Source organism: Orcinus orca, chromosome 5 (assembly GCF_937001465.1).
Source record: "Orcinus orca chromosome 5, mOrcOrc1.1, whole genome shotgun sequence".
Lineage (NCBI taxonomy): Eukaryota > Metazoa > Chordata > Mammalia > Artiodactyla > Delphinidae > Orcinus > Orcinus orca.
Window position 1 is genome coordinate 74,346,921 of NC_064563.1, and position 27,909 is coordinate 74,374,829.

At 37.1% G+C, this 27,909-nt stretch overlaps 1 protein-coding gene across 6 annotated transcripts in view; it reads right to left on the minus strand.

Moving 5' to 3' along the window:
* The window catches only part of ATP13A4 (ATPase 13A4), a 154,979-nt gene that overhangs the window by 56,523 nt on the left and 70,547 nt on the right, over positions 1–27,909 (minus strand). For 3 of the 6 annotated variants that reach the window (XM_049710463.1, XM_049710462.1, XM_049710467.1), the window contains exons 4-12: positions 19,907–19,977; positions 19,736–19,816; positions 18,191–18,260; positions 16,553–16,687; positions 12,393–12,462; positions 5,146–5,280; positions 2,632–2,802; positions 1,610–1,767; positions 813–1,001 (exon numbers count right to left, since the gene is read on the minus strand). In XM_049710463.1, coding sequence (XP_049566420.1) covers positions 813–1,001; positions 1,610–1,767; positions 2,632–2,802; positions 5,146–5,280; positions 12,393–12,462; positions 16,553–16,687; positions 18,191–18,260; positions 19,736–19,816; positions 19,907–19,977 — 1,080 coding nt within the window. The remainder of the gene's footprint in view (positions 1–812; positions 1,002–1,609; positions 1,768–2,631; positions 2,803–5,145; positions 5,281–12,392; positions 12,463–16,552; positions 16,688–18,190; positions 18,261–19,735; positions 19,817–19,906; positions 19,978–27,909) is intronic. The other 3 variants (XM_049710464.1, XM_049710466.1, XM_049710465.1) reach the window with 3 other exon arrangements.

Consider the following 27,909-nt stretch of genomic DNA (forward strand, 5'->3'; position numbering starts at 1 on the left):
AAAATCTGGCATTCCTCCTGGGGCCTTGCCTGGTGAGACGCTTCTGTCTAGGGGAACTGTGAGTAACATTAAACTTTTCTTTCAATGGCATCGACCTCTGCCTGTGGTCACTTAGTCACCTTTATAAATTAAGACCCAGGCACAAAACAGCCCTTCATTTCCATCTTACCCTCTTACAGCTCTTACCTTCACGCCAGCACACGTGTATATAGACAAAAAGAATATATTCAGGAGAAGGTAGAATAAGAGGCTGATTGGGAGTAACTGGCATGGGATCAAGGATTATTTTAAGCAATACACTGCAGATGGGAAAATATAGTAAGGGATTGACTGGGGATTTATTTTAACCAAGTCTCATAGTAAGACACAGCTAAATAAACTCTTCCTTTTTTATTCATTCATTAATTCAATGAATATTTACTGAGCACTGACTGTGTGCCAGGTAACGGTCCTAGCATTAGGGATACAGTAGTAACGGTAATAAAAGTCTTAAATTTTGTTCTTTGCATGAGGGTATTGACTACAGAGGGACAGAATGCTATTTTAATTCATTGTGTTTCATAGAATATTAGAGGTGGAAGAACCTTAAAATATTCACCTATTCCGTCTCTACTCTTCCTTCTCTAAACCCTAGAATCTGAGAGCTCAAGAGATGTATCTGTCCTAGATCACACATCCAACCAGAGACAAAAGGAAGTCAGGTACCCAGTACCCACATCTAATGTTTCCTGCCTCACAAGAGTGTAAAGTACCTGTGCATGATGACAATGATAATAAAAATGTCACTGAGGATAAGAATGAAACACACATACCTTGTCAAAGCAGACAAGGTTTAATTGTCCACATACATTAATCCTCTGGGGGCTAATACAAAAGATGCCTCTCTTCTTCAGCCTCCGCTGGGCATAGATAATGCCTGTGGTCAGGGCAGCAGGTAGAGCGGGAGGAACCGCAATTGTGATGACATCAAGGGCTTTCTTCACCACCTCCTCCGGAGGTTCCTGGGAAGATAAAGTCCCTCTTTAGCTATTACAGATAAATCAACCGTGAACACTTTTATGCATATGACTTTTTTCTTCCTTTTTGTTTACTTCTTTAGGTCAAATTCCTAGAAATGATGTGAGTGGGTCAAACGTGGTTTAAAGGGTATGAACATGTTTAGGGCTCTCAATAGATTTTGCCAAAGTGCAATGAAAAAGCTTGCAACAGTTCATACTACTACCAGCGGAGAACAATGTACCAGTTTGTCATGATCTCACCAACACTGGGTTTTATTTTAAATTCCTCGTTTAACAGCTATAAAATACTACACTATTGGAATAAACATCCTCAGATTGAAGATGAAAAACAGTGTAAGGAAAAGTCCAAGAGTAGAGGCATGTTGATATCTCAATAAACAAACTGTTTTATCCCACTAGATCTGATGGCTATTACGGAACTTGGTGATCAATTGCTTATATTGGGAATCTGGGAGTATATAAGCAGGTTTCAGAGTTTGGCTTTGCTTTCCCAGGTTTGAAAACTGCGACTTATATTAAGGTCAACATGGAGAGTATAAATTACAGATGAGTGTACATGCGCATGTAGTAAAAGAACAAAAGCTGTTTACCCCACTGAGCACATAGACGCACAAAGTATAGATCATCCCAATGGTGGCTGTCCCTACGAGGCACAGGAGGAACCTGATGGCATCCCTGTAGAGCTTAAAGTTCATCGGCTTCGGGTACAGAATAGATCTCACGAGGTCCCCCTTTGCAGTGTTGAATCCTGAAGCAGCAAACACACACCTCATACTCTCAGGATGACAAATACTACTGTTAGTGCTCTTCTAATCCTCAACACAGCCTTTGTTTTCTCTAGAGATACTTAAACAGTGCTTAAGCCCAAATGCAATTCAAGGATAATTGGCCAAATACCTAAGTGCTAGAATGGATATACCTTAGCTCTTTCAGAGCCTATTCCTCTCTGGCTTTCCTTCCTTATACTTTTAATTTCAATGCATCCCAGAGATAGGAAAGCACCGTATGGGGGCAGAGCACAGCTTTTCCAAATACAGCTTCATTTTAAGGAAAGGATTTGTAAGTGTGCATGGACATGCGCGCGCGCACACACACACACACACACACACACATGCACAGAACACCCGAATTTAAATTAAATGGCCCAGCAAATACAGATGGATTCAATTTCTAATACTTTTCATCATCAAGTTTTCAGTTTCTAGTCCTGCCTGGAAAGAAGTTGAGATTTGTTCTCTGGGTTAGAATACCTAAGCTCTAGGTCCAGCTCTGTCAGTGAGCGGCTGTGTGATCCTTTTTAAACTTCACTTGAATTGTGCAGGCCCCAGCCTATTCCTGTACAAAATGAGGACAGGCATCTTTGTTCTGATAATTTGATATGTGGAAATAGTTTATAAATTACAAAGCATATGAATAATAATTGTTGTCATCAATATTATTATTTTTACTAAAAGGTATAGGCCATAGCTCAATTCACGTTTTAAATATCTATATTTACATATATGGGGTCTGTCATCTAAAGACTGCTCCTTACCTAATTCATTTAAGGCACTAGACAAATTGAGCAAAAATATTTCATCAAAATAGTAAAATGAAGGAGATGCTAACTAACCTGTCTGCAGTACTACTGCTTTCACGGTGCCAGAGCAAGCCCCCCTGGCCTGGATAACCTCTGTTCCACAGAAGAGGACATGCCGTTTGTAATCCGCTTCACTCTGCGTTTTCCAGGGCACAGAGCTATCCATCTTAGGTAATGGAGTTTTAGTGACCGGAATGCTTTCTCCTACAGAAAACAAGCATCTCATTTTGTGAGGTGGGAGGCCTTCACTCACTTAAATATGCAAATACTAACTCATCACACAGCAGGCATTTTTTGGAGGCTGCCACGTGGCAGGAACAACCCTTGGTATAGGGGATACAAGGAGAAGCATAGTTCTTGTTAAGAGGTTTGTAGTCCAGAGGGGGAGACAGCCATGGAAACAAATAAGTATAATGTCATATTATAAATACTATGAGTATTGTAAAATGAAACAGAGATGCTGAAATAGACTGGAAATAAAGATTTAGGGAATAGCAAGTTGTGGGGTCTAGGGAATGAGAGGCCATGAGAGCTATGTAGGAGCCAAAGCGTGGAAGGCCCTGCATGCACATACTTAAGTGTTTAAATGTTTTTCTATAGGCATTGGTGGCAGGAGGGAAATAGGGAGATATTTAGCTGTTTGATTCAGGAGAGTACTATGACATTTACGTACAAAGAGAGTGTACTCTGTCTGCAGTACAGGGAATGAATTGATGTCTGATGAGGTTGGAGGCTGGATATCCAGTTGAGAAAAAAATCACAAGAGTCCTGCTTAAAGAGGACAAGGTCTGAACTATGGCAACTGGCAGTAGGAGTAGAAAAGAGGCACTGGTTTTGAGAAATAAGAAATTGAGCAGCTACAAAACTTGGGGAGATTTTTATATTGGCAGATCATAGGGACAGAGGAATTCTAAACGGCTTCCTGGTTTCTGACTTGGAAGAAAGAGCAGAGGGTAGCATTAATCATCAACACAGGGATTATAGGAGGAAGGAGGAAGGAATTGCCTTTCGGTCCCTGATTTGGAGATGCCTTGTGGAATGACCATGTCGAGATGCTTTGTAGGCAGTTAGATATTTATTTGGGTCTGGAGCTCAGGGGAGAGGCCTTGACCAGAGATATTTAGTCACAGGTCGTCACCTTATAAACAATAATTAAAGCCACAGGAAAAGACAAGATTACTTAGGGTTCGAGTGAAAGGTTAGAAAAGGAAAGGTCCAGGACCCCTGAACAACATCAAAAATCAAAGAGGTGGAGGAAGAGGAGAAGTGTAGGAAGCTGAATGGTATTGTCGGTGGTAGAACTTGGAGAGTCAGCACTGACTTGGAAAGTTAGAAGAGTGTTTTCAGAAGGAAGAGATGGTCAGAATGGTTAAATGCAGCAGATAGGCCAATAAGACGTGAAATTTAAAGAATCCATTGGATTTGCCAATTGGGACATTTGTGACCCTTGTCAGCACACTGGGAGGGGCAGATTTCAGTGGGTTAAGTGGCAATACAAGGTGGTGAATGAGTTGTGAAAGTAACCAAATAAAGAATAAAGCTTAGAGAATAAAGCTTATTGAAGCCCTCCACCTCCATTTGTAGAAAGGACAGTATAAGATCAGGGATATGTTCCAGTATACTAGGGCCACTTTCATTAGGAAAATTGCACTTGGCTTTGTAAAAGTCCCAGCACGAAAGGATTTTTATGTCTATGGATTCCCTAGAGAAAGGAACCTGACCTGTCACACCTGTTTTGTTTTGTTTTGTTTTGTAAGTTCACATAGGAGGGAGCTGTGTACTCTTGTCTGCATTTAATGCCTTCCTGGTCTGCCAGGAGAAATAGACTCGATTTGGACTTTAATGGGAACCACAGTACTGTACATCAATACGTATTTATAGCCTCCAATTCCATCTCTGAAAAAGGCTTTATGATTCTTTAGCTTACAGAAAGGTAGGCACAGCATCTTCTCATAAGTGCATATGTGAGTAAGAACTCAAAGCACTGTGACCTTGAGAAGTCACTTCTCTCTGAAACTCAGCTTCCATACCCATGATATGACGTCCCTCCCAGCTCCAGCATGCGATTTAAAAATGAAACACAGTTAGTCCAAAATATCCAGCGTGTATTCTGAAGTTAGCAGATTTGGCAAATCCTGCCTCAACCACTTATCAACATTTTCAAACCAAGCTAGGAAGAGCCTGGCCTTGACCAGGGTGGGGCAGGGTTGTGGAGGAGGTGTTTCAGGATTTCATTAATGGTTTTCAAACCTCCGTGTTTTTCTGAAGATGTATTTTATAGAAAAATACTAAACATAAAAGTCACAGATGATTCTGAAACAGCTAACGACCTCTAAAATCTTTAAAGGTAAAATGACAGGGTTGTAATATCTAACCTAGTACTAGAAAGCAGCTTTAATTTGAACTCTCAGATCTATCCAGTGCAGGACTGTTAATAAGATTTGTGGGGATAGGAAGGTCCCATAGCAACTCCATGCTTTGCCATTATCATTCAGGAAAAACCTGGGAGAACCAGCAGAGGCTGTAAGCTAGGAGGTAGAACCATACCTGTCAGCATGCCTTCATCTACCACACAGCTTCCATCTATCAGGATGGCATCACATGGCATTTGCACTTTGTTCCCCGTCAAAATTAATAGATCTCCAGGTACCAGGAAGCGTGATTCCAGCTCCTGGACTCCAGCTGAAAGTGTGAGGAGACAGAGTTGAGTCAGGTTTTTTCCCACAAAAACACAGTCCAACATCTACCTAAATTGGAAATCAATGAAAAAGCAACCAGGGCATATATAAAAAGGAAGCCATTCCTCAACATTGATTTGAAATTTGCAAACTGTAAGAAAAAAGAGTAATACATTATATTACATAAAACAAAAACCTTTGTGTGGCAAAAAAAATAAATAGGCAGAGAAAAAACTAATGACAAATTCAGAGAACATGTTTGAAACTTACATTACAGACAAAAGATTAATATTCCTAATAAACAAAGAGTTTGAGAAAAAAGAGACTATAGCAAATGACTGTATAGCAAAATTGCTGGAGATGTTAACATATAGTTCACACACACACACACACACACACACACACACACTACAAGTGACAGGTGTTAAACATTTGAAAAGATATTCATTCTTACTCATAATAAGAAAATTGAAAAATCTGTCCTTCCTTTCTGCCTTCTGTCCTTCTTTCCAGTCTTCCTTTACTTCTTATCTTCCTTATTCATTCCCAAAGCCCAAAGCTATAGGGGGTTAAGCAAGACAGACATCCATGCAGGGGGCTGGGTGAAGTGGGGATGGGGGTGACAGCACCTACCACATGGTGGACCCTAAAATGGATGAATGGGTGATTACATGGCCTGGTGCAGAGTGTCAGAGGGAGACAGGACCCCCATGGTGGCAGTGGCCTGGTGTGAGATATTGGAGTCCAAGCAGGGTGAGAAAGGCAGGATTGATACAATAACTAGATATAATGAGGCTAATGAGAGCCAGGTTTCTCACTGAAGAAAGGAAGTTACAAATAGAAATAGAAATAAAAGCAGAATGAACTCTGTGGTATTGGACTAGAATTGGAGACAAGAGTGTAAACTGATGGTTTTCAATAGAGAAATAATATAGATGTGAATGTGTATGTATATAAGAATACATGCATATGTATTTGCTTGTCTTTTTTTATATGTACATGCTCTAATTCTGTTCTCTGAGAGGGCTGAGAGCAGTGAAAACCCACTAATGATGTGCACACCTCGTGCCCAAATTTTGGTGTCGAAATTTCATTTCCCTTCAAAAAAGAACTAGGGTTCTTTAAAGAAATGGCTGATTACAACGCTGGGCCAAGAAAAGTACAAATAATATAAGGTAGAATGTCCTGCTATGCCACTAAGTAGGGAAGTGCTCAGAGAGCAATGGGGTCAGATCAAGAAGATATCAAAGCCAACTTACAGAGCTCTCGCTGCCTAAATCTGTAATAATTTGAGCATCAAAGTAATGAATAATAATAATGAACAATAAGCCATCAAATAAAACAGGAGTTCATTAGTCCATAATGACATAAGTAAATGAATAAATAAGTGAGGAGAAAAGATAGCTTTTTCTTACAGTAAATTGACAATTAATTATCATAGAAGGAAAGAAAATCACCATTTGGCCATTATCAAAGCAATAATTAATCTAGCCAAGAAACATCAATGGATACTAAAACTAGGGGGTGAAAATTTGATGAGGGTTGTTTATTTATAAAGTCTCAAAGTATATGTCAACAAAATAACTATTAATTAGAAAGAGAAAAAAGTAACTGTACAATACAGAAACCTGACAGACACCATTTAATTAAGTAGTCCAAGTTAACATCACCAGTAATAGGACAAGTTTAAATTATGTACCACCTAAGAGAACATGGCATCACTTTTGTAATATTCCAGCCAAAATAGCATAAGCTGAATTTAACTGTAAGGGAATATCAGGCAAATCCACGTTGAGGGACATTCTACAAAATAACCAAAGTGGGAAGAGTCAAGGTCGTGAAAGTCAAAGAAAGATTAAAAAGATATGGCAAACAACAGTATTCGGTGATCTTGGGTCCTTTCTTATAAAGAACATTATTAAGACAATTACAGAATTGGAATGGGACTGAGCATTCTTTGGTACTAATATCAATATTAACCATCTGATATTAATGTTTGAATTGTTGTTACATAGAAGAATGCTCGTATCTTTGAGAAATATACACTAAAGCATGTGGGAGTCATGGAGCCACTTATTCTCAAATGGTTCAAGAAAAAAGTTATTTGATCTACTCTTGTGGCTTTTCTGTATGTTGTAAATTACTTCATAGGGAAAAAGAAAAGAAAGAAAGAAAAAGACAGAGAGAACCATACATGAAATAGCATTGCTCACCTATCTGATTAGAAAAATCTAAAAGTTTGTCAGTATATTCTGTTGGCAAGATTATGAGGAAACAGGTACTTTCACACATTTCTGGTACGAATGAAAACTGGTACCTTTTCTATGGAAAGAAATTTGGCAATATCTCTCCATCAAAAATACATATGCATTTATTATTTAACTCAGCAATTTTACTTCTCAAAATCTATGTCAGAGGTAGACTGGAAAAATATGGAAAGATAAATGCACAAGGCTTTTTATTACAGCATTATTCGTTATAGTAAAAGGCTGGGAAAGAATCCTTCAACAGAGAACTTACTGAATAAACAATGGTTCCTCCATACAAGAGAGTATTACACAGCTGAAATATGAATGAAGAATATCTATATATACTGCTCTGAAAGGGTCCCTGGGAAACATCATTAAGTATGTAGCCTACACACCAGGAAATATAAGTTAAATGTGTAGGATACACCCCTGCAAGCTAAAAAGCAGCAGTATATGTATATATTCTATTCTGTATATATACTATGTCACTATGAATATTATCTATAATTTGTATTTTTGAATGTAAAAATTTTTTTAAATGATTACTATTGAGAGTATGAGTACACAGGCACAGAAGGAAGGTTAGGAAATTGACTCCCCTGAATGTCTTTTGTTTTATGGATTTAACTTTCAAATCATATAGGTATTTTATATAGTAACTACACAAACTAACACAAAAATAAATTTGAAAAGCTAACATTAAAAGGCTAAAACAGAATAAATGAGGTGAACCTGTTGTTCACCTAGTTGTGAACATAACTGTTGTTGGCATAACCATACAGAGAAGAATTATTTTCAGTGACTTTAAAACATATATTTTCAAGTATAATTTGTACCTTCCTCATGGTGTATCACAAACAGGAGAAAAAAAGAACTTTAAGAAAATTCTTAAATTGTTTTTAGGAATCATATTGTTGCTGGGTGTGTTGGTTTGTTACTCTGAGATTACTATGTGTAATGGGATAAAGCAAATGAGTAATTTGTTGCTGTAATTGAAAATCAGGACTTTTGGTATGGAGAAAGGAGAACTAGAAGGACAATCAACAAAGTTAAGTTAAAAACCCTTAGTTCTAAACTTAATCTGGAAATGTCAGTATGAGCTCATAATTCACATTTATCTTTAGAATATTATTTTCTAGGTATGTCTTCTGAAAAGGCCTGGAAACAATGACTAACACCACAGAAATGAGCATTCCTAACACTCTGACTGATGTCTCTAAGTACCATATGTAAGAGGTCTTTGGAAAATTGGATGTGTCCAGGTTTGGAGCAGGAATTGTCCAAGATGAACTTGGAATAGCTTATCATACCAGAAAGCAATACAATTTTCAAAGATTACTGGGGTCATGTCAAATGAATTCGAGAGTCAGCATGAAAAAGTCTGAAAGGCCAAAGATGGGCATCTTGAACAACAAGAATAAAACCTGCAGCGGATGAAAATATCCCAACCATGTTAAAATTATACATGTATAATGACACTAAAATTTTTTTTAAAGCCTTTGGAAAATGCTAAAAGATCAACCCATTATTTTGAAAGCTGGTAAATAAGGAGAAATAGTCATATATTTATCCTGAAACAAACTGAATCTCAGGGCAATGAAATGGTTGAAGAAGCGTGTCTCTCTTTATGGAAATATTCCACTTAATGTATGAAGATGGAATATATTCTAAACTCAATGAAATAATAAATCTGGGTCATGAAGATTTATGTCTGTTAATATCACAAGAAAAAGACAAATATTATGTACCTCCTATTAGAAATACACAATACCAATTATGAAGTACTCTTGCCAAAAACTCAAGCCTCAGATCTAACCACCAATTTATAGGAAGTACAAGGAGCAGAAAATCATGTTAAATTATTCCATGAGTATGCAATCAATACACTCAAAACCGTGGAAACCAGAGGATGAGCCACTTACTTTCTTCAACAAAAAATTTTCAAGGAAAAAAATAGGATGTGGAGGAGGGAAAGTGTGGATTAAAATAAACTTGAAACTTAACCAATTGCAGTATATGGACTTTATTTGGATCCTGATTTGAAAATATATATTATATATAATAAATATATATTGTATATCATATATATCATAAGTATATACACACACTTGTGATTCAATTGGTGGAAATTTGAATACTGCCTGTAGAACTGATGATTTTTTAAATTATGTTTTTGTTTTTTTTAAACACCATTTCAGAAATCTCTCTTGTTCCTCCTACTTCACTGCCCTCACTCTTATGTTTTTTTTAAAGCTGTGATAAAGGAATTAAAAAGGAGTCTTTATATTTTAGACCTATACTGAAATGTTTTCAAATGAAATTATATGATATCTGAAATAGTTTAAAAATAATCCAGGGTGAGGGAGGAAGTAGAACTGATGAAAACACATTCAGTGACTTGATAATAATTGAGTCTGGGTGATAGGTACATAGGGTTTCATTATTGTATTCTCTCCACTATTATATGTAAAATGTTTCATCATAAAAAGTTACATTTTTATGTAACTTTACATTTCAGGACATTTTTAAAAGGTAAAAATTCACTTCTAGCAAAGATATAGCAAAAAGGAGCAAATTTATCTTCCCACATGAAACAACCAAAAGTCATACAAAATGTATGAAACAATGGTTTTAGACACTAAATATAAGCAACAAAAGAAATGGGAAACAAATGAAGATGACCTGCAGCTTACTGCCTGTAGAGGGTTTCCAGGCCACTATGAAGGAGGCGGAACCCAGACAAAGTCCAGAAGACTCTTAGTTTGGAACAGAGATAAAAGTCTATGGAGATTAAGGCATCTTGAGTTCACAGAACAGAGTACTGGAGAGAAAGTAATTGCCCGGAGGGAGAGCCCCAAAGGCCCACAGAGGTCCCCTTTTAGTATTCAGCAGACTAGTAATCAGCACATGCATATGAGGGAACTACTAGCAAATGAACAATGGGACATTTACATTTAAAATATCATTTAAATAGCATCAAAATATGAAATATTTAAAAATAAATCTGAGAAAGAGTGAAAAACTGTACAATGAAAACTACAAAACACTGCTGAGAGAAATCAAAGACAAATAAATACAGATACACCATGTCTGCAGGTCACAAGACCCAAAATTGTTAACAGGTCAGTTTTCCACAAATTGATCTATAGATTCAACACAATCCCAATCAAAATTTCAGCATGTTCTTTTGCTAGAAATTGACAGGCTGATTCTAAAAGTCATATGGAAATGCAAAGAGCCCAATATTGCTAAAATAATTCTGAAAGAGAACAAAGCTGGAGGACTAACATTATTCTAGTTCAAGACTTATTATAAAGCTACATTATGCGGCATTGATATAAAGACAGGCAAATAGAACAGTAGAATAGGATGAATAGGATAAGGAGTCCAGAAATAGATCCACCCATGTACAGGAAACTGATTTTTGGCAAAGATGCGAAGACAATTTAGTGGAGAGAGGACAGTCTTTTCAACATATGGTATTGGGACATTTGGATATCTGCTTGCAAAAAATGAACTTCAATCCAAAAAAAAAGAAAAAGAAAAAAAACTTCAAAATACAACAGAGACGAAAATGTAAAACTTAAAACTATAACACCTCTAGAAGACAACGTAGAAAATCTTGATGACCTTGGATTAGGCAAAGATGTCTTAGATATGACAAAAAACATGATCCACAAAAGAAAAAACTGATAAACTGGACTTTAACAAAAGTAAAAACACCGGCCCTTTTAAAGACACTATGAAGGGAATGAAAAGACATTATAAGTTACAGACTGGGATAAAATATTTGCAAATCATGTTGGAAAAAGGACTTGTATCCAGAATGTAGAAAGAACACTCAAAATTTAATAATAAGCAAACAGTCTAATATGGAAAAGATTTAAACAGATACCTCACCAAAGAAGATATACAAGTAGCAAAGAAGCACTTGAAAAGATGCTCAATGCCATTAGTCATCAGGAAAATGCAAATTAAAACAACGAGATACTACCCCTCAGCTATTAAAATGGCTAAAATTAAAAAGACTGACCATACCACGCAGTGGCAAGAATGTGGAGCAACTGGAGCTCTTACACACTGCTGGTGGGAATGTAAGAGAGCACAACCACTTTGGAAAACAGTTTCTTTAAAAGTTAAATATTTACTTATCATATGATCCAGCCATTCCACAGTTAGGTATTTTCCCTAGAAAATAAGAAATGAAAGTGTATGTCCGTAGAAAGACTTGAACCCAAATGTTCAAGTGGCATTATTTGTAATAGCCCCTAACTGGAAATAACCCAAATTTCCATCAACAAATGAATGAATGAACAAACTGGTCTATCTGGACAATGGAATTCACTCAGAAATAAAAAGAAATAAACTATTGATGTTCTTAACAAAATGGATGAACTTCAAAATTATTATGAACTTCGATCCCCAAAAAATTAACCCAAAATATACTATAAAAGACAAAAAAATGCATACTATACAATACCATTTATAAAATATTCTAAACATGCAAAGTGGTTGCCTGAGGATGGGGATGAAATTGTGAGAAATTGAAAGGGAAGATTACAAACAGGCACAAGGCAACTTTTAGGGGGGATGGACAGTCACCTTTATTGTGGTGATAGTTTCATAAGTAGGTACACATGTCAAAACCTATCAAATTGTACACTTGAATTCAGCTTATTGTATGTCAGTTTTACCTCAACGTTTTTTTAAAAGGTGAAAAACATCTCCACTTCCCCACCCCTTTAAGTAAATGCACAGGAAAAGATACATATGAAGATGAGAGTAGTAGGAACAATCAGGAATACAAATTTAAATCCTTTTCTCATTTCATATGGACAACACACAGATCTAAAATGAAGTGACTTACCCTTTTTCTCACATACAGAGACTGTAATGCTATTATGTGATTCAACTAAATGGTGGAGCTTTACAGATTGCTGAAAAAGAAGAATAGAAAATTTTAAAAAGCCTTTTCTATTTGAGGATAGGTCCCAGATATTATTCAGTAAAGTGTTAGCCTTCTTTAAAGATGGAGCCAACTGAATGTACTGTTTAAAAACAAGACTGAGTAGCCTCCTACTCAACTGAAAAAGCATCCAACTTGTGGTGCTCTTCAGCCAGTGATAAGAAGTACGTGTTGTTTAATAGAAAGGAAGTTCCCAGCATGCTCTGTCCACTCAAAAGAACTTTGATCATTCAACATTTACGTTTATACCTAAATAGTTTCAAGAACCAAGCATTATTTCAGTTTGGGGTTATCCCATATCAGAGTTCCTAACCTAACTTCATAAGGAGTTTGATTGTTCCTGTTATTCCCTCATAGTATTTGCTGCTTTAATATGTGAAATATACGGGACATTGAGAGTGAATAAATAAGAGGAGACAAAAATAATAATACAATTATATTTGATTTCACATTTATTAAGAAATTATTGTGTGAAAGACCTTTTACATGGTCCTGGGGATTACAAATTCCCAATCATTTAGTGTTTTCATTTTTTTATTCTGATTTTGTCATTTAAGACTCTCCCTTAATCTCCTAGCTTCAAATCATTTACAAATCTGATTAATATGTCCTAAGAATGATGAACAGAATCATATAAGGCAAAAGAGTGTTCTGCTATTAACTTATTCTTTTATTCATTCATACATACACTCAACATTTATTGAACAACCTTTATGCTGAGAGGTTGGGGTGGAATGGTCAACAAAACAGATATGATTCTTAGCATCAGGAATTTACAACCTACTGGGTAAATACATTTAATCAAATAATCACACACATAAATATATCACTGCAATCAACAATAAAATGAAAACAATAAGGTGTTTTGGGAGCATATATAGCTAATGAACCAATAGAAATCTTCCCTGAAGAAGTGACATGGAATCAAATAGGTTGTTGAATCTATGTGTCTCAACTCAAAAGACACATTTGGACTTAAAATACATATATAAATTTGAAAGTCATTAGCATATGCCTTTAGAAGTCATTAGTATATGCAGTATAAGAATAATGAAGACTCAATGTACTCACATGAAAAGACCATCAAGACAGTATTATTAATAATAATAGTAAAGCTAGGTAGGAAATAGTGTAATTATGCTCCCTCTTACATAAGAAAGGAAAACAAAATAGATGTATATTCCAAAAACATTTTTGGAAGAATGCCCAAGAAACTAAAAACTGGTTGCATAAGTGGAGGGGTGGAGGAAGAGGGAGCCTTTATGTGGTGAACATTTTCATATTGTTTTGATATGAGACACCCATTTTTTAAAAAGCCAGGTAGAGGAGGATGAACTATAAAAAGAGAATGGAAGAGCAGCTAGAGAGGTGGAGAGTGTGTTGTCACTGAAGCCAAAGGGAAAGCTCGGGAGCAGTTAACAGTGCCAAATGCAACTGAGAGGTTTAGTGAAATCTACGCTGTGGAAGAAAGTATACACTGTGGGAGGGGAATCATGAAATCAGCAAGCAAAAGACCAAGCACTCAATAAAAATTAATGAGGGACATGAATACGGTTCACAGTAAAAGAAATACAAATAGCTTAAAACACGAGCAAGTGCTCAACTCACAATAGAAAACATGCTATTATAGTTAGGAAATTCTGTTTTCATTTATATTGGCAAAAATAAGGAAAATAAACACTCATGTACTCTTGGGAGGAGTGTATATTGGCATTACTTGTTTAAGAGGCATTTGACAATGTCTAGTAAAAAAATATATTTAGCTTATGATTAAGCAATTTCAAATATAGAAAATTTATATCTCTATCAATACAGATATGTTATACACACATTTACATGTAATATAAATTATATATACTTGTGATTTATACATATTTGCAAACACATATATGTGGATGTATGAAAAGATATATATGCAAATATCCTCAATGCAGCATTGTTTTTTGTTTTTTTTTAAATTTATTTATTTATTTTTGGCTGCATTGGGTCTTTGTTGCAGTGCGCGGGCTTCTCATCGTGGTGGCTGCTCTTGTTGCGGGGCACGGGCTCTAGGCGCGCGGGCTTCAGTAGTTGTGGCGCACGGGCTTAGTAGTTGTGGCGCACAGACTTAGTTGCTCTGTGGCATGTGGGATCTTCCGGGACCAGGGCTCAAACCCGTGTCCCCTGCACTGGCAGACGGATTCTTAACCACTGCGCCACCAGGGAAGCCCTGCAGCATTGTTTTAATAGCAAAAGACTAGAAACAGCCTAAATATCCATCAGTATAAGACTGGTTTTAAAATCATGGTACATTTAGAGAAAATATATTTGTGCAGATACAGAAAGATATTTAAGATACATTAGGTGAAAAATGCAAGTGCATAACAGTGTATATAATAGTATACTTCCATTTGTATAAAACAAATAAACGCATATGTGTTTAACAGTGCTAAAAGTATATAGAACATCTGGTCCCAGTGGATGCCTCTTAAAAGGAGACCCAGACACTGAAAGAACTAAGGTGGGAGGAGTATTTACTACTCATTTACACTATTTTGTTCTTGTGAGCTTTTTTTATTATGTCCATATATTACTCCTTCTATTAAGAAAAAAGACTAGCTAGTTTTAAAAAGTACTGTTTTTTTATTTTAAAACTATCTATGAGGGCTTCCCTGGTGGCGCAGTGGTTGGGAGTCTGCCTGCCGATGCAGGGGACACGGTTTCATGCCCCGGTCCGGGAGGATCCCACATGCCGCGGAGCGCCTGGGCCCGTGAGCCATGGCCGCTGAGCCTGCGCGTCCAGAGCCTGTGCTCCGCAACGGGAGAGGCCACAACAGTGAGAGGCCCGCGTACCGCAAAAAAAAAAACCAACTATCTATGAGTCTTAGGATTATAGTGGTGACCTTAGCAAGAGCTCTTTGAAAGGAGTCATAAGAGAGGAAGCCAGCTCCATATAGATGAGAAATGAGAGGGAGATGAGTAAATGAAGAGAGATGCATAATGAGCTTGAGAAGTTCTGCCGTCAAAGGGAGAAAAGAGGTAGAATAGTAGCTGAAGTTTGAAGCACGGTCAAAAGAAGGGATTTTTTTCATTTGTTTCTGTTTTGTTTTGTTTTGTTTTTAAGTTGGGAGAAGCTTGAGTATGTTTAAATGCTGATGGGAAGGCTCTTAGGGAGAGGGAATGAGGAAAAGAGTCATTCACTGACCCCATAAGCATGCTGAGAAGGTGAAAAGGATGCTATCAAAAGCACAAGCAGAGGGCACCGCCTCCTCTGTAATGAGAGATCAGGTCAGGAGGGAGGTGGAGACAAAAGTCATCTGTCAGTAGGAGGGTGTGGAACTGAGCAAATTCCCATTTTATGATTTCTATCTTTGTGGGAAAAAAAAAAAGCAATGAGATAGATTATCAGCTGAATTAGAGGAAAAGTGGAATGTGGGCAGTTAGGCATCTCAGAAACTTGAAGGAAGATTTGGTTTGAGAACTTAATTCCAGAGAATGGGAGAGCACATTGACCAGAGACATATAGAAAGCTTGTGCAGATGAGGTAGGTATTCATGGATTTATAGCACAATCAACCAACGTGTACCGTGTGATTTTTTTCCTGGCAGTGCCTAGATCCCCTTGTGTAGGCATAAAGAAAGCCAAGAGTTGGACTGGGGTTTTGTCAAATGATTACCAACCAAACATAAAGGACAAAGATATTAAACACTCCTTATTAAATATTAAAGACTCCTCCACCTTCACCCCTTTTCCACCATCTTCAAGACCCATCAGTAGTCTCTACACATATTTTTTCACTTATTCACAATTCATAAATATTTGCATTTTCTTCTCAATAATCAGCCTTAGTAAGCTAAAGAGAGGGAAAAAAATAACTTGAAAGGTTAGGGATTGGGATGGGAAGGAAAGGAAAGAACTAGAATTTGTTGAGCATCAGCTATTGTGCTCGATATTTACAAACGTGGTCTCATTTGTTATGGAGTGGGCAATGACTATTTTCCGATTATACGCTTTTCAAACAAAGTTTCAACAAAGTCACAACTCTTTCTTTCTCAGACCATACGACTGGTGGAAAAACTCACCTCTCTGAGATCATATACGGTCAAAGCGATGGAAATGATCGACATGATTACGATAGCAAAAGCATACTCCTTATAGTCTTCGCTAAACCACAGACAGACACTGAAGAGCTGAAATATGTAAAATGGATTTAAAACCTGTTGGCAGCATAAAAACAGGAAGACAAGGGAGATATTTAGGTTTTATACTTAGCTATTCAGTGACTTGTTTGTTATCATAATCGTCTCCATGACAAATCGTCCCACCCAATATTCTTATTATATTTATGCAGCAATTACTATGTGCCAGATACTGTACTAAGCAACTTTACCTGAATTTACTCATTTAATTCCCATAATTATCTTATTATCCAGAAGTTATTAGTTATCTCCATTGTAAAGATGAAGAAACTGGGCCTTATATCTTGAGAAACTTGCCCAAGGTCACAGAGCCACAACTGTTACAGACCAGGACTTGAACCCAGGCAATCTGGCCCCAGTGCCCTTACTTTTAATCACCACTGCACCTTATAATTTACAAAGTATTGTCTCATGTATCACCATGTTGACCATCACAACAGTTGTGTGAGGAGTAGATATTACCATGTCCAGTTTACATTGAGTGGCCTTCGGAACCTGACCTACTGGTCAGGTTTACAAAGTTAAAATGCTTTCTAGTTGTTCTTCTCTATGACACAACATTGCTATATCTGAAGCCATTAAAGTACTTTAGATTAATGTACGAGTTGAAGACTAAATTTTCTCATAAATAGAGAGCCAAGATGAAAGGAATAATCTAGATAATTGAGCATCTAGAACACTAGGGGAGAAAGCAGAGATTAACTCCAACAGTTGTAATCCTGCCTGGGATAAAAACATTTTGTGCCCTTACTCAAATTCCCTCTAGTTGATTCCCATCTTTCTAAAATAGGAACAGTTATCTTTGCTTCTGGTTAGGGAACAAGCACACAGAAACTTTTCTTATCAGTTTCTTCTGCTCTGTTTCATGACTTAAAACTTGCTAGAAATATTGAGAAAGTAGCTGGAGTTTAGTAAGTCTTTTTTAAGCCAAGGAGGAGTGGAGGTACCATGCAGGAGAGGACCCAGAGTACAGCTGTAAGGTTGTAGTATCATAATAATCATGGTAAAATGAAAAATGAGCCCAGTGATAGAGTCAAACAGAAAAAATTCAATGTAGTAAATTATGGTCAAATCTTTCTTTCCCTCCCACACACACATTGAGATCAGTAGAACTAATAAGGCTGAACAGATGTTTTCTTCCTACAGTTTTGGATGCTAAGGCAATTGTATATGTTGCCCATAAGAAAGGGATTGAGTTGTTTAAGTTTTAATTATTATTTTAGTTTCACAAAGATGAGACGGGATAAAAAGTATAGGATTAAGAAAGAAAGAAAGAAAGGAAACCCTGTGTTCATCTAGTCATTAAAGGATAAACAGACACACGAACATCATATCTTATGCTGTAACAGGAAATGTGTGTGCAAAAATGGACCACAAGAAACAATAGAGATGTGAATATGCTTTGCATTCTTTTAAAATAGCCCAAATTACAGTTACTATTAACAAGTAGCATTCTTGATCATTTGACTAAAATCTAACCTTTTTATTTTCTAGCCAGCATCAAGAGAGAATACTGATTACCTCCTTGATGAGCAGTTTCCAGATGGGTGTGATTTCAACATCGATAGTATTTGGCCCACATATTAACCTCCTATAGGAAGAGATCACAGCCTACTCAGTTACCCATTCAAAAAAAAGACTATTCCATGTTCACTTTCTCACTTGTGGGATCAACATATGCCTCCCTTATTACATAACATCACCATCTTTCTCAAAATAACTGGAGAGGGGGAGGGTTTTCAGGTGCAAAACCAATAAGCATGATCATTTATTGAATTAAATATTTCCCTGATGGTAATTTGGGTATTTAATTTTAGTCATTTTTCCATTCAAGTAGTTTCAGGATTAGCACTCTCTCAACTCTGTCTCTCCCCAACTCTTGGCTCCATGGATGTGAGACGGAGGGCTCATTACAGGGGAACAGTTTTACTGATAAGGAATACTGGGCCTACTTTTCCTCCTCCTATTCAGTGCTGGGAAGCTGCAGAATTTGTTTTAATGTGAGTGAAAAGGTGTTGAACTCTCAAAAATAGCTCCACAGTTATAACACCCTTTAATTGAAAACTCAGAGATGTGTTTCTTTGATTACACAGAGCAACGACACTCTATGAGTTATTTTGCTGCTGGGAATGCTAAACACTTTCTCTGTGCCTTCTACGTAGATGCTCAGACCAAAGAGCTTAACAGAATGTAAATACTACAGCAGTGCTTCTCAAACTTTAATGTTCATACAGACAGCCTTGTGGTCTTGCGAATGGGAAGGTTCTGATTCAATAAGGATGAGATGTGACCTGAGATTCTGCATTTCTAACAAGCACCCATGGTGATGCTGCACTCTGAGTCCATTCAAAGTACCACCAAAGCTCCACCCCAAAATGGGGTGGAGGGGAACGCAGTAATCATAGACACTTAGAACTAGCAAGGTGTTTATAGAGTTCTCCTCCCCTTTTTAACAGTTAGGAAACTGAAGCCCATAAAGGAGAAGCCATTTGCTCAAAGTCACACAGTGAATTAGTGACAGACTCTTGGCATTCAACCCAATGCCCTTCTCAAACCTCGCTCCTCTGCCCAGTAGCTTATTTAGAATTGTGGAGCTACAAGTCTTGCATGATATTCTTCTGCTGCTCTACAATTATTACTTAACTATGCTGTCATAGTATAATACATATTTCCTGATCACAGTCAAAACTGGTTCAACCTTATTATCATAGTAACCTTGAGGAACATTATGCAGAGTAGAAAGACAACTAAGCCTATAGTCAGAGATGCACTTCTTCCTCTATCACTTCCATCTGTGTGACCTAGTTCAGGCCACTAAACCTCTCTGAGTCTCAGATTTCTCATCTGTTATACTGAGATGATGAGGATGTCTGTTCTAACTTCCCCACAAGGTTGCTCTGTTGAAGTGAGATAATGCATACAAAAGCATTTAATTTAATAATACTAAATAGAGCATTACAACATATTCTGATGTTGACCAGTTAAGATAACCGTTTCCTGGGCTCTCTTTTTCACTAACTGGTGACAGTCGTTCTGAGCTGGTGTAGATAAAAGAATACGTGGTACCTAATCTCTTGTTCTTCTGTTGTTAGACCTGATCCAAACTTTACATGTATCTTGGCAGAACTGAGCCAGTCTTCCAAAGAGCTAAAATAATAACAATGAGAAAGACATACTGAGCAAAATATTTTTGAAATAATATTTTTCTTTTCAGATGCAATTGCTCAAACAACTTACCCAATTTTCTGGAACTGTCCTTCTAAGTTGTTCCAAACATATCTTATTTTCTGCACTTTTATGCATCTCACCTGCAAAGGAAAAGTACTAAGAAATCTCCAGTTTAAGGATCAGCAAATACATAGTTCAGTGACTAAAGAAGCATTCGTGGAAGAAGCAAAGACAGAGCCCTAGTATACTTATTTAAGATTTATCCTTTCCTAACGAATCCTATCCTTGGCTACTACACAAATGGCATTCTTTATTAGAAATCATCATTCAAGCAACGTGTGTCATGGGCCTACTACACGGATAAGTATATAAGTAAAACTCACCCTCTGTGTTCCACTACTTGATAACCAAACAAGGGAAGAAAATATGTTATGAAAGGGAAAACTATACCATACAGTCAAATTATGCATGTGTCAAAGAAATGAAAACATAATAAAGAAAAAATTATAGTATTGAAATGCCGTAGAAATACAGAGAGGGTAGATGACAGAAGGTATCATGGAGAAGAAGAATCTGAGCTGCATCCTTAAAGGATTGGAAGAATTTTGCTCAGGTGAGAAGGGAAGAAGGCATTTCCAAGAGATTATACACAATTTAGTTGTGAGGGAGGGGTAAGTGAAGGGAGCCTATTTGACAGCAGAATGGAGAATGAGGCTAGAAGGATAAATAAAGACCAGATGATGCATCCTTAAATGCTAGCGTGAGTATTTAGAACTTTTCTTTTGGAAGCAATGGATTTGCAAAGTAACCTATGGAAGAGACACCGAAGACACAGTCTAAAAGATTAGACTGGCAGCAGGTTCTAGAAGACAGTGAGATGGCTATTGCAAGAAAATGAACTCTACAACATCTGAGGGTGTTGGCAATGGAAAGAAAGGTTAATGCTTATGACGTAATGCCTTCTTGTTTTTGATTTCTTTAAGCAACTTTACATATAAATCTGAATTTCCATTAACAGGTGACCTAATTAAGTACAAAGAGAAATGGTAAGACTGTCATATTGTTATGGAGCAATGGTTATAACCTCATTTTGCCCATTGGAATCAACTGGGGAGTTTTAAAGAATACTGATGACTGGGTCCCACTCCCAGAGAGATTCTGATTTCTTTTGTCTGGGGTACAGCCTGGGCATAAATAGTTTTAAACTTCCTCAGGTAATTCTACTGTGCAGCCAAAGTTGAGAAACAGTGTCCAAGACTTCCTTCTATAGCTACTCTTATCATTGTGTCCTTGAGAAATTCAATGAAATTTCTCTGCACCTCAATTTTCCCATGAATAAATTAAGGCAATTGGCCAGATCATTTCTAAGTTCCACTGCAACTCCTCTGAATATGTTCTATACCTATGAGTATTACAGTCAGTATAAACATTAGATAAAATCTAAAACTTGGAAGAGCATATAGTTGGTACATAACAAGTGCTCAACACATTTTTTATTAAATAAATAAATGAGTGCTTTTCACAACCACATGTCAACTAGAAATAGAATTATTTTTCTTTTTTATAAATTGAAGTATAGTTAATTTACAATGTTGTGTTAATTTCTGCTGTACAGCAAATTGATTCAATTATACTGTATATACTTTCTTTTTAATATTCTTTTCCATTATGGTTTATCACAGGATATTGAATTTAGTTCCCTGTACTATACCGTAGGACCTTGTTGTTTATCCATTCTATCTATGCTAGTTTGCATCTGTTAACCCCAAACTCTGACTCCATCCCTGACCCCTTGGCAACCACAATAGAAATAGAGTTTAAATCCCTAAGCTCCAAGACCTGGGTTACTTCAAATGATTTTTAACCTTGTCCAATAAATATGTATGTAAACTTACTGTGGTAGTCATTTAATGATGTAAGTAAATCAAATCATTATACTGTACATCTTAAACTTATACAGTGCTCAGTGCTGTGTGCCAATTATATCTCAATAAAACTAGAAGAAAAAAATATATGTGTATGTGTGCACACATTCAGTTACCAAGTGAGTGTATTAAATACTGTATTTTTTATTTTACAGAATGGATTTATTTCAGTGTGTTGGCTTCAAAATAATATTAAAAGAAATCCTATCTTCCAATTGACTTTCAGTATAAAATTGGAGTGAATTGCCACTGGGAACAATTCTTCCTTCACAAGTTACAAGTTAAGGTGAGGAAACATGACCAGCTTGGGGTGTGTTAGCTGTCATGGCCCATCTTGGAGTCTCGAGTTTTTTGCCTCACATTTTCCTTTCCTTTCCAGTAGTCTCTACAATTTTACAAATAGAGCTAGACTGTGATCACAGCTACTGTTTACTGAGTATTTGGGGGGTGGGGTTCTTGTCTTTTTAATCATCCTGTGGTAGGACAGATATTATCTTCATTTCCACTTTGCCGCTTAAGTTCATTTTGATTAAGTAACTTGCCCAAGACCACATCTATTAAGAAACAGGGCTGGGACTTCCCTGCTGGTGCAGTGGTTAAGAATCTGCCTTCCAATGCAGGGGACACAGGTTCGAGCCCTGGTCCAGAAAGATCCCGTGTGCCGCGGAGCAACTAAGCCCATGCCCCACTACTACTGAGCCTGTGTGCTGCAACTACTGAAGCCCACAAACCTACAGCCCGTGCTCCGCAACAAGAGAAGCCCCTGCAATAAGAAGCCCACTCATCAAAACAAAGAGTAGCCCCTGCTCACCGCAACTAGAGAAAGCACATGTGCAGCAATGAAAACCCAACACAGCCAAAAAATAAAATAAATAAATTAAAAAAAAAAAAGAAACAGGGCTGGAAATTGAACTTGAGCCCCTCTAGCCCCCAAGTCTAGTCTCTGAAGTTTCTAATAGTCAAGCTAGTCTCAGAAGACGGTCTGAAAATCCCATAACTTCCAGTATTCAAATTGTATAAAGTGAGGGTTGCTTACTTTATTAATTCTGTAAGTTCAGAAATTCAAGTTAGAAAAAATGTAGAAGACAAACGATGGTAGAATGTGAGACCCCTGCTCAGTTAGAGAACCTAGATCAATAGGCTGTGAGAAAGTTATATAACGTAATAGATACAAACAGCAGATGAAGGCAGCAATAATGAGGAATAAAGAGGTTACTGATAAGTTTTATGTCAGGCAAGAAAATGGAAAATCCCATTATCTCCTGACAATTTCTGAAGCTATTCTCCACAGAGTGAGAAGAATGACTCCATCATATGCCTTTTAAATATCTTTGAGATTCCCCAAGCAGGAAACACCTCTGCCTGGAGTTTCTCAGCTTTCCTCATCATGTCCAGAGGCTCTGAAAGCTGATAAGAAGATGTTAAGCATAATATTTGCAAAGGGTGAAGTTTATTTGCCCATTGCCTGGAACTTCAGACCAGGAAACAGTAATTAGGAAATCAGGGATCAGCTGTGGGGTGATTTTCGTCTTTCCGCTCAGAACCAGAAATTGTTCCAATCCTCAGGCATCCCACTCTTCATTTCTGTTTAACAGGTTAAGCCATGGGTTTCACTTTTGCATGTAATCCTACAAAATAGCCCTTGGAGTCTCCTCTTAGCCTACATTTGCTGCAGTCTCCAAACTCCCCCTATGTGGTCCTGAATGGTTATCATTTTGGCATTGTGTTATTGCTGTCATTGTCATCATTGTTGCTGTGGCTAAGCCTGTGACATATCTTCCAATTTTAATAAAAGTTTCAGTCCTTTATATGAATATAGCTCATTATCACTCACAAATCACCTTATTATTCTTCTTTTCATTTTAGTTTCATGACAGCCCTGAGAAACAAGCAGAGAAGGCATTACTACTCTTGTTTTATAAATAAGAAACTCAAGGCCCAGGGAGGCAGTAACCAACCAAACTCCCTATGCTGTATGCTGGTAAACAAAGATATCAAGCCTGGGTGCCAGAACTTTCCATTTCAAGACCTCTGCCCTTTCCTCACATTTTGTTTGTTTATTTGAACATTTCTCCATTTGTCTGTCCACTTATTTGTTTGATGCAATTAAAGATGGTGGAGGTCAATAATATTCTGAGGCCATGTCCATAGGCTGATTTGCGTTGTCTATCCTCAGGTGAATGGCCATCTAAAAAAATTAAGCAATCTGTTGGTTGGGTGCTTCATCTCTTTTGATTTTGTTTATTTTGGCAGTTAAGACAACTGGGTGATAACAATTGACAGAAAAGAAACTGTTCAGCAATTGACTTTTATTATTTTAAAAAGTTGACCTTGAGCTTCCCTGGCGGCGCAGTGGTTGAGAGTCCACCTGCCGATGCAGGGGACATGGGTTCGTGCCCCGGTCCAGGAGGATCCCACATGCCATGGAGCGGCTAGGCCCATGAGCCATGGCCACTGAGCCTGCGTGTCCGGAGCCTGTGCTCCGCAACGGGAGAGGCCACAACAGTGAGAGGCCCGCGTACAGCCAAAAAAAAAATAATAATTGACCTTGAGCTCATAAAACCAATTTAAACAGTTGTCTACACATATATAGATTGAAGAGAAAGCAGTCTGTGTTATAAAATATGTTTTTAATATGAATGTTAACTAGTCATAATCCAAGTAATACTAATTTAATATGATGGGAAAGGAGTAAACCAAATACATTTGAATGATAATATCATTTTACAAACATAAACTACCTAGAACATTTGTGGGGGGGGTTACCTTTACCATAAGACAAGCCCTGCTGCATAGATTATAATATAGGGCATGATGCTACTAACAGTTAATATGCACTGAGCATCTACTATATACCTGCCACCATACTGATTTTTGTATTTCTTAATTTACTGAATTTTATCAATTAATATTAGAGGTAGGCAATATCATCATTTTATACATGAGAAAATTGAGGCTCAGCAGAGTTTAGTAACTGACCCAAGGCTGCACAGTTTTGAGGGATGAAGCTGAGATCTGAATTGAGCTCTGTCTGGCTCCAAAATCCATGTTCTTTATAATGTCCTATACTGTCAGTTAAATATTGTCACAGTGGAGGATCAATCAAAGAAGATATAACAATTATAAATATATATGCACCAAACATAGGAGCACCTCAATACATAAGGAAAAGGTTAACAGCTATAAAAGAGGAAATTGATAGTAACACAAAAATAGTGGGGGACTTCAACACTTCACTTACACCAATGGACAGATCATCCAGACAGAAAATTAATAAGGAAACAAAAGTTTTAAATGACACAATAGACCAGATAGATTTCATTGATATTTACAGGACATTCCATCCAAAAACAGCAGATTATACTTTCTTCTCAAGTGCACAAGGAACATTCTCCAGGATAGATCACATCTTGGGTCACAAATCAAGCCTCGGTAAATTTAAGAAAATTGAAATTATATCAAGCATTTTTTCTGACCACAATGCTATGAGATTAGAAATAAATTACAGGGAAAAAAATGTAAAAAACACAAATACATGGAGGCTAAAAAATATGTTACTAAACAACCAAGAGATCACTGAAGAAATCAAAGGGAAAATCAAACAATACCTAGAGACAAATGACAACGAAAACATGACAAACCAAAACCTATGCAATGGAGCAAAAGCAGTTCTAAGAGGGAAGTTTATAGCAATACAATCTTACCTCAAGAAACAAGAAAAATCTCAAACAAACATCCTAAAGTTACACCTAAAGGAACTAGAGAAAGAAGAACAAACAAAACCCAAAGTTAGTAGAAGGAAAGAAATAGTAAACATGAGAGTAGAAATAAATGAAATAAAAACAAGAAAACAATAGCAAAGATCATTAAAACTAAAGCTGGTTCTTTGAGAAGATAAACAAAATTGATAAACCTTTATCCAGATGCATCAAGAAAAAGAGGGAGAGGACTCAAATCAGTAAAATTAAAAATGAAAAAGGAGAAGTTACAACAGACACCGCAGAAATACAAAGCATCCTAAGAGACTACTACAAGCAACTTTATGCCAATAAAATGGACAACCTGGAAGAAATGGACAAATTCTTAGAAAGGTATAAGCTTCCAAGACTGAACCTAGAAGAAATAGAAAATATGAACAGACCAATCACAAGTAATGAAATTGAAACTGTGATTTAAAATCTTCCACCAAACAAAAGTCCAGGACCAGATGGCTCCACAGTTGAATTCTATCAAACATTTAGAGAAGAGCTAAAACCCATCCTTCTCAAAACTCTTGCAAAAAATTGCAGAGGAAGGAACACTCCCAAACTTATTCTATGAGGCCACGACCACGTAGATACCAAAACCAGACAAAGATAATACAATAAAAGAAAATTACAGACCAATATCACTGAATATAGATGCAAAAATCCTCAACAAAATACTAGCAAACAGAATCCAACAACACATTAAAAGGATCATACACCATGATCAAGTGGGATTTATCCCAGGGATGCAAGGATTCTTCAAAATACGCAAATCAATTAACATGATACACCATATTAACAAACTGAAGAATAAAAACCATATGATCATCTCAATAGATGCAGAAAAAGCTTTTGACAAAATTCAACACCCATTTATGATAAAAACTCTCCAGAAAGTAGTCATAGAGGGAACCTGCCTCAACATAATAAAGGCCATATACAACAAACCCACAGCAAACGTCATTCTCAGTGGTGAAAAACTGAAAGCATTTCCTCTAAGATCAGGAACAAGACAAGGATGTCCATTCTCACCACTCAAATTCACATAATTTTGGAAGTCCTAGCCGTGGCAATCAGAGAAGAAAAAGAAATAAAAGGAATACATATGGAAAAGAAGAAGTAAAACTGTCACTGTTCTCAGATGACATGATACTATACATAGATAATCCTAAAGATGCCACCAGAAAACTACTAGAGCTAATCAATGAATTTGGTAAAGTTGCAGGATACAAAATTAATGCACAGAAATCCCTTGCATTTCTATATGCTAACAACGAATGATAAGAAAGAGAAATTAAGGAAACAATCCCATTCACCACTGCAACAAAAAGAATAAAATACCTGGGAATAAACCTACCTAAGGAGGTAAAAGACCTGTACTCAGAAAACTATAAGACAATGATGAAAGAAATCAAAGATGACAGAAACAGATGGAGAGATATACCATGTTCTCAGATTGGAAGAATCAATATTGTGAAAATGACTATACTACCCAAAGCAATCTACAGATTCTATGTAATCCCTATCAAATTACCAATGGTATTTTTTACAGAACTAGAACAAAATATCTTAAAATTTATGTGGAGACACAAAAGACCCCAAATAGCCAAAGCAATCTTAAGGGAAAAAAACTGAGCTGGAGGAATCAGACTCCCTGACTTCAGACTATACTCCAAAGCTACAGTAAGCAAGACAATATGGTACTGGCACGAAAACAGAAATATAGATCAATGGAACAGGACAGAAAGCCCAGAGATAAACCCACGTATATATGGTCAACTATCTATGATAAAGGAGTCAAGGATATACAATAGAGAAAAGACATTCTCTTCAATAAGTGGTGCTGGGAAAACTGGACAGTTACATGTAAAAGAATGAAATTAGAACACTCCCTAACATCATACACAAAAATAAACTGAAAATAGATTAAAGACCTAAATGTAAGGCCAGGCACTATAAAACTCTTACAGGAAAACATAAGAAGAACACTCTTTGACATAAATCACAGCAAGATCTTTTTTTTTTTTTTTTTTTTTTTTGTGGTACATGGGCCTCTCACTGTTGTGGCCTCTCCCATTGGGGAGCACAGTCTCCGGACGTGCAGGTTCAGCGGCCATGGCTCACGGGCCCAGCCACTCCGCAGCATGTGGGATCTTCCCGGACCGGGGCACGAACCCATGTCCCCTGCATCGGCAGGCGGACTCAACCGCTGTGCCACCAGGGAAGCCCAGCAAGATCTTTTTTGACCCCCCTCCTAGAGTAATGGAAACAAAAACAAAAATAAACAAATTGGACCTAATGAAATTTAAAAGCTTTTGCACAACGAAGGAAACTGTAAACAAGACAAAAAGACAACCCTCAGAAAGGGAGAAAATATTTGCAAATGAATCAATGGACAAAG